Source organism: Scyliorhinus torazame, chromosome 9 (assembly GCF_047496885.1).
Source record: "Scyliorhinus torazame isolate Kashiwa2021f chromosome 9, sScyTor2.1, whole genome shotgun sequence".
Taxonomy (NCBI): domain Eukaryota; kingdom Metazoa; phylum Chordata; class Chondrichthyes; order Carcharhiniformes; family Scyliorhinidae; genus Scyliorhinus; species Scyliorhinus torazame.
Genome location: NC_092715.1, coordinates 133711457 through 133722726, shown reverse-complemented (window position 1 = coordinate 133722726; position 11270 = coordinate 133711457). Strand labels below are relative to the sequence as shown.

The following is an 11270-nucleotide window of genomic DNA, read 5'->3' as shown; positions in this document are numbered from 1 at the left end:
CAAAACATTTTAAAACTACCTAGTTGAGCTAATATTTAACATATTTCATTTTGAAAATACCAAGGGCGCGATTCTCCAAAAAATTTCAAAGTTAATTTGTGGCAGGTTTTTCAGGGAGTTTTCCATCGGCTCTGCCGGCGAGTTCCCCACCGCTATTCAATGACACTTAGTCACTTTTGTGGGCCCTGGGGAGTTTAGTCCACACTTTAGCACTGGGGAGCTGAACTCAGAGTTCGGGCCGCCATTTTGAAAGGGTGCCCCGATCTCTATGTGAGATTGTGGGTCTCCCACCCCCCCCAAACATAGGCAATGTCACCCCCCCCCACACACATGGGGTCCCTCCTCTTCAGACCCCATACAGCACCCCCTCCCTTCTAGGACCGCACCCATCACCCCACCAACCTCCCAGAGTCCCCTACTTAACTTCCCTGCACACCACCACCCTCCACCCTCATTTCATAGGCATAGCCCCTCTCGGCCCCTGATCCTTAGCAGTACTACCCTGGCACTCGGGCACCCTTGCACTGCCATCCTGGTGCTCTTGCTGGATTGGCAGTGCCACCTGGGACCTTGGCAGTGCCAGGGTGGCAGTGTCAAGGTGCCAGCTGGGCACTGTCACGGTGCCCGCGTTCCAGACGGAGAGCCAGGGAGCCATCCTGCACTTACCCTGACCGCGCAGAGGTCTCCGATGGCGCGGGAGAATCCCCGGGTGCCGTTCCGCCTGGTCCACGTTTGCATGCGAGGCATGGAGGCTGTCGAGAGGTCCACTGGAGGGCTCTCCAGAGATTCTCTGGCCACGTTGCGCTCTCGCTTGAGCACAATGAGGCCAGGGAATTGTGCCCCAAAGTTTTTTTAAAATTGCAGCAATAATAGAAACAGTTGATTAGCCTGCCAAGGCAAGTTTCTCTCAGACAACCACAAGATTAAGTGTTTTTCAACATCTTTTTCACTTTTTTCAGTGATTTTTGAAGCGTTCCTGGGTAACCGAAGAGATGAGTGGATGAGAAGTACTTCAGTGTGACTTCCAGTTTCCATGTGATTATGGGTGTTAATCACCGGCCACGTTGCACCTGAAAGTCAGCGCGCCGGAGTGCAAAGTGGTCGGTAGGTGCCGGGGGACGCTGCTCCCGGGATCTACCTAACTTCCAACACCTCACTAGATGTTGCGATGTGAATCCCATCCATTGTGGGCGAGATCATTTTTTGGAAAGTCTGCATATTAAAGGAAGACAGCTAGTCTCACTCTAATATGCAGTTCCCTGAGGTATCCAAAGCATTGGTATCTATCTCCCTCGCCTCGGAGACCTCGGGTGAGTACCGTTCAGTACTGGTCCCCACAAACGGGGACCAGGCATAACGGCCCTCGTAGGGGTCTCCCAAGGGATCGTAGGCTCCCAGGTGTTTGCCCTCTGGACAGGGTGGTACCCTGGCACTGCTGGTGTCACCTGGGCACCCTGGCACTGCCAGCCTGGCACCCTGCAACTGTCATCCCGATCTCGCCCTGCACTGAGGAGTTCTGGCGAGTAGGGCTCCTCAGTGCAGGCAACGGGACTAAGTGTAAGCCTTACATTCCCCACATCTAACCGAAGTCGGGTTAGATAGCGCTGTGTTTCTCAGTGCCTTCACACGACTAAACACACTCGCTTTGGGACCCTGTTCCCATTTGGTTAGATAGGACCCAAAATCATAGAAGCACAAAAGTCCATTATAGAAAATCCACTGCTCCAGATTATCCCAGCCTCCCACCTCAACGGTAACAAATGGTGTCGAGTGATCCACAAGAGTACTTTATTTTACATGGTTTATTTTTTGAATTTATTCGGTGAATAAATGAGTCCCCAACTCCCTTGATTATAAAGAATAATAGGCTGACCATTCAAAACTGCATCAAGTTATTTGTACAGATGTAGCAAAAAAAAGCACAATAGTTGGAAGGTGACAAGAAAGTCATGGTCTCATTAATCTGGCTGAGCAAATAACTTTAGAACATCGCACTCTGTCCCTTCAAGTAAAGGCTATTGTTTTAAGCTATCATTGGATTTATGTTTCCTAAGTGTTAATGATTTGGTACATACCTTGCATGCCAAGTACCAGTTAAAAATTAAAATTCCGATTGGAAAAACTTTAATAAAACATTTATTTGAAAAAAAATTAAAATTCCTTCCAAAAATACAACCCATTTAAAAAAGATGGTTTTAGCCTAGGCTACTGACATGCACTGAGAATAGTAACTTCTACGTGGTTAGAAGTTACTGGATTATAAAAAAAAATATGAAGCTAATGGTAAAGCATGCATACAGCCGGATATCAATGTGGCTGAGTCCAAAGTTGGCTCTGTTTATTTGGAAAGTAGTTTATTCAGTTTTTTTGCCAGGGTGTAACTTAGATGCATTACGGCTGGGGTGTACACCAGACCATTAATTTGTCCTGCTGTAAATGAATGTGTCATAGCACAACCCTTATTGATGAAGGAGTCACGATAATAGTTAGCGGATCCAAATAGAAATACTAGAGGTTAATAAGAAGTGTCTTTTGAAAAACTTTACCGGGTTTTAACTTGCTGATTACCTGAGAATATCCAGGATAAATATCCAGAAGAGTTTTCTCTCAGAAATTATTTTAACAGTCTCTTCTTTGGATTTTTTGGAAATCATGCACCACAAAATTGATTTTAAAATATAAGAACATTCACCTACCATGTCCTCTTATTGATAGCTATCCAGCGGAATACTCCATTGGCGGCACCTCTGGCCCGCCGGCAGCGCACCCACACCCGCTGGTTTCCCGAGGGTGTGAGGTGGACACAATGGGAAACCCCATTGGCCGGCTGCGGAAACGGAAAATCCTGCTGCCGGCGGGGGGGGGGGGGGGTGCCGCGCCGGAATACGCGGCTGGTGGACCTGAGAATCCCGCTCAGCATTTTCACTTCACCCCAAGCGCAGATGAAGGCTACAGCATTGCATTGTGCAGCATCAGACAGATTGGAATAACTAAAATAATCTTTTTTCAGCCAAGTGCCAGAGGCTGATTTTTTGCCCTTACTGCTGCCCCAAGGACATCAGCAAATTCAACACAAAAGGAAATCTAATTTAACATTTTCCCAGTCTATGTGGCAGAGCCACAGTAATCAGTTGAGCAAGAGTGCCTCTGCATGGAATTGAAATACATTATTTGAAAGTATAAAAGTAAATAATTCCCTAAATATGTGCATGCAATTGAAAATCTTACTTATGCAAAGAATTTCCGAAACTTAACGTAATGTGTTTGCTGAATTAACGTGTCAACCTTGACTGAGCGGTAGCATTCTCACGATGTTGAGAAGATTGTGGGCTCAAGCCTCAATTTAGAGTACATAAGCCAGGTTGGCTCTTCAGGACAATACTGAGTGCTGCACAGGTGCAGTCTTTCATGATGAGACATTTAATTGGGGTCCCTCTTGTTACAACCCTTGTGGAGGTCACTGCATTAGGACTATCAGATTCCCGTGACCTCCATTGAATACGAGCTTCCCCGGTAACGAAGAGGCGGGGCTTCCCCTTAGCAGGGGATTAGATCACTAGGATATAAACCCTGGCCAGGTTCAGGTTGAGGAGTGAGACTCTTCGGGAGTGGAGATCTTGTATATCGTAAATAAACTTAACCTTTGTTTTCTACCTGCTGAGTCAATGCGTGCTACATTAGTGGATTCTACACTGGCGGTGACAATAATGATGAGCTGCTGTTGTCACCAAGCGCCGGAGCCACTTCGTCTAGGCCGAAAGAGGCTTCCCATCTATTCGCCGAAATGCCCCATATCGGTAAGCTCAAACCATTTTAAGTAGGAGCCGATGGCTGGGGACAATATGTCGTGGACGACAAAGAAGAGGCCTATCGCAGGCTACATTGTGTGTCTTTGTCTCAGGTCACCCCATTCAGCTTTCGTTACAGGTGAATGGGCATTCTATCCACACGGAATTGGACATGGGTGCAGCAGTATCCGAGGTCAGCCGCCATACCTTTGACTGTATTCGCTCTGGTCTCTAGATGCTGACCCTCTGGGACGCCAATGCTCGCCTTGCTACCTACACTGATGAACCGGTGCAATCGTGGGCACCTCCATGGTTCCGGTGGAATATGGGGAGCAGATGCCACACCTGCCATTGGTGGTCGGAAATAGCATTAGCCCGAGATTGTTGGGACGTGACTGACTGCGCCATCTCAGATTGAACTGACAAAGAGTTTACCGAATGTACCCACATGGCCCTGAAGGAGTCCCGGCCTGGTTCCCGACCATGTTTCAAGAGGGGTTGGGCACCATCAGAGGAGCTGTGGCCAGCATCAGGTTGACCCAATGGCCCAACCGAGATATTTCTGCAACCGGTCTGTCCCGATGCATTACGGTTGAAAGTGGACGTGAAGTGGGACTGTCTCGAAGGTCTGAAGGTAATACGTCCTGTCCAATTCTCCAACTGGGGGGCATCAGTCGTGCTGGTGATGAAGTCCGATGGCTCCATCTGCCTTTGTGGGGATTACAAGATGACGGTCAACCATGTCTCTCGTCTGGATCGCTATCCCTCCATCGTATTGAGGACCTGTATGCCAAGTTCAGTGGTGGCCTCACGATTTCCAAATTAGACATAAGCCATGCGTACCTCCAACTGCCTTTGGCCCTAGACCCCAGGCAGTTCATGACTACCAACGCACACATATGTGAGTATGCCCGGCTGCCTTTCGGAGTTTCTTCCGCTTGTGCTATCTTCCAGCATGTGATGGAAAACATCCTGCGCGGACTCCCGAGAGTGGCGTTATACCGTGACGATGTTCTGATCACGGGATCGCCTGACTGGGAGCATTTGGACAACCAGGCCGAGGTTCTCGCCATTTCGAAGAGATGGGAGTCTGCCTCCTCAGGGAAAAAAACATTTTCAACGCAACCCAGGTCACCCATCTGGGCTATCATGTGCATCTCCATGGGTTGCATCCCAAGGAGGAAAAACTACAGACCATCCACAAGACCTCGTATCAATTGGACCAACTGAATTACACTCGTTTTTGAGCGTAGTAAATTACTATGGCAAGTTTATTCCAAACCTTGCTACAGACTACTGTCTGCTACAGAAAGGTCAACGTTGGGAATGGTCCCCGACCCACGAGACAGCTTTCGTATTGGTGAAGAAGCTGATTCACTTTGACCCAACTAAGCCACTGTTGTTGACATGTGATGCTTGCCCCTACGGGTTCAGGGCCGTCCTTGCCCACTGGATGGACAAACGCACCATAGCCTTTGCATCTCGGACATTGACGGATGGGGAAAGAAACTACACGCAAGTCGAGAAGGAAGGCTTGGCCGTGGTGTTTGGGTAAAAGAATTCCATCAGTATGTCTACGGGCATCCTTTTACTGTCTAGACCGATCACAAGGCCCTGTTGGGATTGTTTAAGGAAGACAGAGCGATTCACCCCCATCACCTCTGCCAGAGTCCAGCGGTGGGCGCTACTGTTAGGAGCTACGAGTACATATTGGAACACTGCTCCCACACACCGATGCGTTGAGACACCTCCCTCTCCACACCAGGCCGCCTACATTGGCGTCGGCAGATTAAGTGATAGTCACCCTCCATTTTATGGATTCCTTACCGGTCACAGCTTCCCGCATTCGAGGCTCATCACAGACGGATCCACAGTTGTCCTGGGTGTGGAACATACTCCATTATGGGGCCCAACACGCGCCTTGCCAGGAGACACTAACAGGTGTACACTAACAAGATGCAAGATACCCAAATTAAGCATTGAAGACAGCGTCATCCTGTGGGGATCATCGTGTAGTGGTTCCCAAGCGTAAGTGCACACCTCCACAATGGACACACAGTCAAAGATGAAGATGCTTACCCATAGCTACGTATGTTGGCCGGGCACTGAAGCAGATATAGAGGTGGTGCAGCGTTGTACTCAGTGTCAGGAGCACCAGAAGTTGCCACCAGCGCTGCCGCTTCACCCATGGCCGTCCATGATCCCGCCTCTACATAGGCTTTACGGGACCATTCCAGGGAGCAATGTTCTTCATCAACATAGACACCCGCTCAAAATGGATGGAGGTCCATAAAATGCATGGTACGACACTATCGATAGGCTGCGGCAATCTTTTAGCACACACGGGATACCAGAGGTGCTGGCCTCGAACAATGGGACAGCCTTCATGAGTACGGCGTTTGGGGCGTTCATGACCGCAAACAGCATACGATACATACATACCGCCCCGTACCATCCGGCGTCGAATGGGTTAGCGGAGCACGCAGTCCAGACGTTCAAATGCGGAATGCAAAAGCAGCCTTGGGGTCCTGGGAGACTCGTCTGCCGTGATTCTTTATTTGCTACCGGACAATGCCGCATGCCACGAGGGGGGCCGCTCCGGCCTAATTGCTCATGCGCTGTTGCCTTTGTACATGTTTGAGTTTGGTTCTCCTGGACATTGGCGGGAAACTTTGTCGGAGCTAGGACTCAGGCCAGCATACACCTTCGCTATAGAAGACTTGGTGTACGTCTGCAACTTTGGGATCCCAGGTGTCATGTCAGCCCAGACAGGACCAGCCTCTTTATCAGGTGAATGCGCAGGGGTGCGAATCGAATCAGCACATGGATCACCTCCGTGGGCGCATCCCTGAAATGCCAGATCTGGTTCTCGAGGCTCCGGATCGAAACTGCCCCCCAGCCCCGGCCATACATGATGTGGAGAAACCAGTTTCAGACATCGAGGACGGCGAGATGCCGAATGAGATCCCGCTGAACTCCGATTCCGTGACTGACATGGATGTATTGCCATCACGTATTGTGTCAGCGCCCACAGGACAAATTAACAAACTGCAAAAAACTTGGAATGGTGATGGATAAAAGGGCCATACCAAAAGACTGAGAATAAAAAGACATGGCTATCCCAATCACTTAATTAGCAAGGGCTACATCTCGGGTGGAATTTTCTTCTAATTTTGTAGAGTATGACAGCAAGCGGGAAAAACAGCATGGACACCGCCATTCCCAATGACGGTGACCTCCGCTGTATTTTTAGGGACTTGGGCCAGGATTTTTCAGCTGTTCATGCCGGCGAGATCTTCCTGTCCCACTGATGGCAAACCCCCCCCCACTGTGGGGTTCTCGACAGCGAAGGGTGCATTCAATGGGAAACCCTGTTGACAATGGCGGAACCAGAAGATCCCACCAGCAGGGGGGGGGGGGGTTGCCTCCTACCACTGCGAAACATGTGGCAGGCTGCGCAATAAATCCTGCCCTTAGTATAAACAAATCAAAGGGGTGGGTCCCGCAACATCACACGGGCTCAATCCAGCAATGTAGGTTCTAGAAGGGCACCTCGACAAAAAAGAAAATAGAACCCTGCCCTCCAAACACCCCGCTGGCACTGCCCTTTGTTACTGTCCAGGCAATGTCAGAGGCAGTGCCAGGGGGAAGTACCTGGGCATCACCCTCTTTCCCTCTGAGCAATGCACTCATTGCAACTCTTCTGGCGGAGCCTGCGTGCCAGTTGCATGCCTTGGGAGACCTGTCATGATTCACATCAGGCGCAAAGCCCCGATAATGAAATTTAAATGTATTCAACTGTGAATCCGTCATTCAACGTCGGAATTTCCGTGACATCACTGGCTGAGGGGAGAATCGCAACAGTAAATTCTGCTGGCAAGAACAACATTTTGGGACACCAGTGGGATTTCCACTTCAGCAACCCTGAAAATGGGAGCAGAAAATCCCACCCATTATTGGACTAATAAAAGGAAGTTCAGACAGTGTTATCTCCTCTTGTTAATGACATCTGTTGGAAAGTGTCTGCATGTGGACATCGGGCAATGATATGGTCAGGCTGAATATCATACCAACACTGAAGGATTAATAGGGTAATGACAGGATTCCAATGTTCTTTAGTGCTCCAGGCACCTAATTGTACATGCCATTGTGTTTGGACACAAAAAAAACCCTGTACCCTGAGATTGGTAAACACAAAGGATTCATAGATTCATAGAACATACAGTGCAGAAGGAGACCATTCGGCCCATCGAGTCTGCACTGACCCACTTAAGCCCTCACTTCCATCATATGCCCGTAACCCAATAACCCCTCCTAAATCTTTTGGTCACTAAGGGCAATTTATCATGACCAATCCACCTAACCTGCACGCCTTTGGACTGTGGGATGAAACCGGAGCACCCGGAGGAAATCCATGCAGACACGGGGAGAACGTGCAGACTCCGCACAGACAGTGACCCAGTGGGGAATCGAACCTGGGACCCTGGTGCTGTGAAGCTACAGTGCTATCCACTTGTGCTACCGTGCTGCTCAAATGCTTGTGAACAGAAAAGTTGTTAAGACCCTGAAAAGAAATCAGGGAGTTCTCCCCATAATGATATGGGAGCAGACACCAAAATATGCATTTTTAAAATCTTTTGTCTGCCGCTTCAGCTCCTGGGCTTCTTCCTTACTTGATGTGGAGATGTCGGCATTGGACTGGGGTGAGCACAGGACGAATTCTTACAACACCAGGTTAAAGTCCAACAGGTTTGTTTTGAATCACTAGCTTTCGGAGCACAGCTCCTCCCTCATGTGAATGAAGAGGTGGATTCCAGAAACATATATATAGACAAAGTCAAAGATGCAAGACGATACTTTGCATGCGAGTCTTTGCGGGTGATTAAGTCTTTACAGGTCCAGATGGAGCAATTGGAGAGAGGGATAATCACAGGTTAAAGAGGTATGAATTGTCTCAAGCCAAGACAGTTGGTAGGATTTTGCAAGCCCAGGCCAGATGGTGGGGGTGAATGTAATGCGACATCTATCCAAGGTCTCGGTTGAGGCCTTACTCATGTGTGCGGAACTTGGCTATAGGTTTCTGCTCGACGATTCTGCATTATCGCGCTCCTGAAGGCCGCCTTGGAGAACGCTTACCTGAAGATCGGAGACTGAATGCCCTTGACTGCTGAAGTGTTCCCCGACTGGAAGGGAACATTCCTGCCTGGCGATTGTCGCGCAATGTCCGATCGATCTCCAGGCTTGCGAAATCCTACCAACTGTCCTGGCTTGAGACAATTCACACCTCTTTAACCTGTGATTATCCCTCTCTCCAGTTGCTCTGTCTGGACCTGTAAAGCTTAATTACCCGCAAAGACTCGCATTCAAAGTATCGACTTGCATCTTTGACTTTGTCTATAAATATATGTTTCTGGACTTCTTACTGTGCTCTTCCTTACTTGGCAGCAGACTTATGCCTATCGGTAATTCCCTTCTCTTCATTCTTACCCATCTCTTAGTAACCTGTCTTTTCAGCCTTTGCAACCGCTGCACAGTTGCAACCCCTTATTGGCTCTCCAAAAATTTTCAGAATGTTTGTAACTTTGTGACATTCCTCTTCAAAAGCTTGTGTATTAATAAATTTCATTTGCACACAATGGGCCGGATTTTACCTCTCCCTCCCGTTCTGAGAGTGTTTATAGCCAAGGGTCCAGAAACACAAAGATAGTTTTCTCACTCACCCCCGAGCTGTTTGCCATAATATGGGGGGAGGGCAGTCACTGAAATTGGCAGCCTGCCCACCATATGTAAATAAATAATTATTCTATATTATAAATATATTATAAATAATTATACTGCCCATGCCATAGCACAGTTGGTGTGGGCAAGCAGATGGGAGTAGGCAGCCTGTTCTTGAAGGGCAGAAAAAGGAGGGATTCAATCTTCAGGGGCATGCTCTTTGCGTAATTAGGCACTGTCCGCATGCAATTACTGCGAGATGGACGTTTTCTTCATCAGTTGGTTTCCACCTTTTAGTTGTGGTGGGGGTGGGGGGGTTGAGGTCATCAGTACACCCTCCAGTAAAATCCAGCACAATGTCAAATTCCACCCCTTTGCTCTCGACATCAGTCCAAATTCATGCCTGAAATTATGTTGAGGTTATCTAGGAAACAGCACACTTCCATTTGAGTTTATGAAAATCCTGTCAATAACCATGCAGAGCTATATTATATCAAGAGAAGAAAATAAAACAGCAATCCAATATAATCATATTTTTGGTACCTTGGCGATTGAGGTTCTGATTGTTCTGTCATCTGGTCTTGTAGGAAATGCTGAAGTTGGTTTTGCAAGCTAACCTGTTCTGCTGATTGCCTGTGCAGAGATACAGAAATATAAACACGCAGTATTTTGTCTTTGTGTTATACTTCATTATTTGAATAAATTATTATATTTACAGCAGAATAAAGTACAAATAATGAATGAATTCCTGCATTGTAAACAGTACAGGTATGCATGAAAAGTTTATATTTCCGATTGGATATCTGCCCCACTACCTGCAGTATTTTGTTAAACATTTATGTGAAAATTCAGTCCACATCTGTTAAGGGCTGCAAACATGTCCACATCTGGTGAAGTGATACTTCAGGACTTCTGTTTATGTATGGCCTAAGTTTCCCACCACATATGATGAGCCTGAAATGAAGAGCAGGACACTCGGGTGGAACAAATATTACTCATTTACCAAGCGTTTTAATTAAGTGCAGCAACCATAAGTGTAGTGACTACCTCCGACAGAAACTACACAGATCTTCTCCATAAATGAATGAGAACTCCTGAAGGACATGTAAGCTTTAAAATAACTTGACAATGGGCTAAATTCTCCGTTTGGGAGATTATTATTCCGCCAGAGCTGAATTGCACCTGATCTGCTTTCCTGCTGGGAGCACAAATCAGAAAGTGATTCCCAATCCTTCACCATGCAAATTTATCCATGGTGAGAAGTGCGAGGGATTCCGGAGGACGATTTGAGCAGGCAGCCCGATAACAAAATCTCGTGGCTGGCCATCCCCCCACCCCCCCCACCGACATCGTAATGCAACTCCCACCCACAGAACTTCTGGGGCCCCCTCCTTCACCCCCAGTAATGGAGTGACCTGACTCCCCCCGCACCCACCCCACAGCGATCCCCTAAATACATTTTTTAAAATAAATACATTTAGAGTACCAATTTCCCCCCCCCCCCCAATTAAAGGACAATTTAGCACGGCCAATCCACCTACCCTGCATATCTTTCTGTGTATTGAGAGTGAGACCCACGCAGACACGGGGAGAATGTGCAAACTCCACACAGAGACCCGGGGCTAGGATCGAACCTGAGTCCTTGGTGCCGTGAGACAGCAGTGCTAACCACAGCTCCACCATGCCACCCAGAGATCACCTAAATTAAGTGCTTTCCAATCACCTCCCTTCACAGTTAAATTATTTTGAAGTGGTCAGCTTGAA

The 11270-nt window shown here is 48.0% G+C and overlaps 1 protein-coding gene across 6 annotated transcripts in view; it reads right to left on the bottom strand.

Annotated features, from left to right (window-relative positions):
- sncaip (synuclein, alpha interacting protein) overlaps positions 1-11270 on the bottom strand; it is a 230210-nt gene that overhangs the window by 11229 nt on the left and 207711 nt on the right. For all 6 annotated transcript variants that reach the window (XM_072516529.1, XM_072516532.1, XM_072516531.1 and 3 more), the window contains one exon: positions 10050-10139. In XM_072516529.1, the coding sequence (XP_072372630.1) occupies positions 10050-10139 (90 nt within the window). The remainder of the gene's footprint in view (positions 1-10049; positions 10140-11270) is intronic.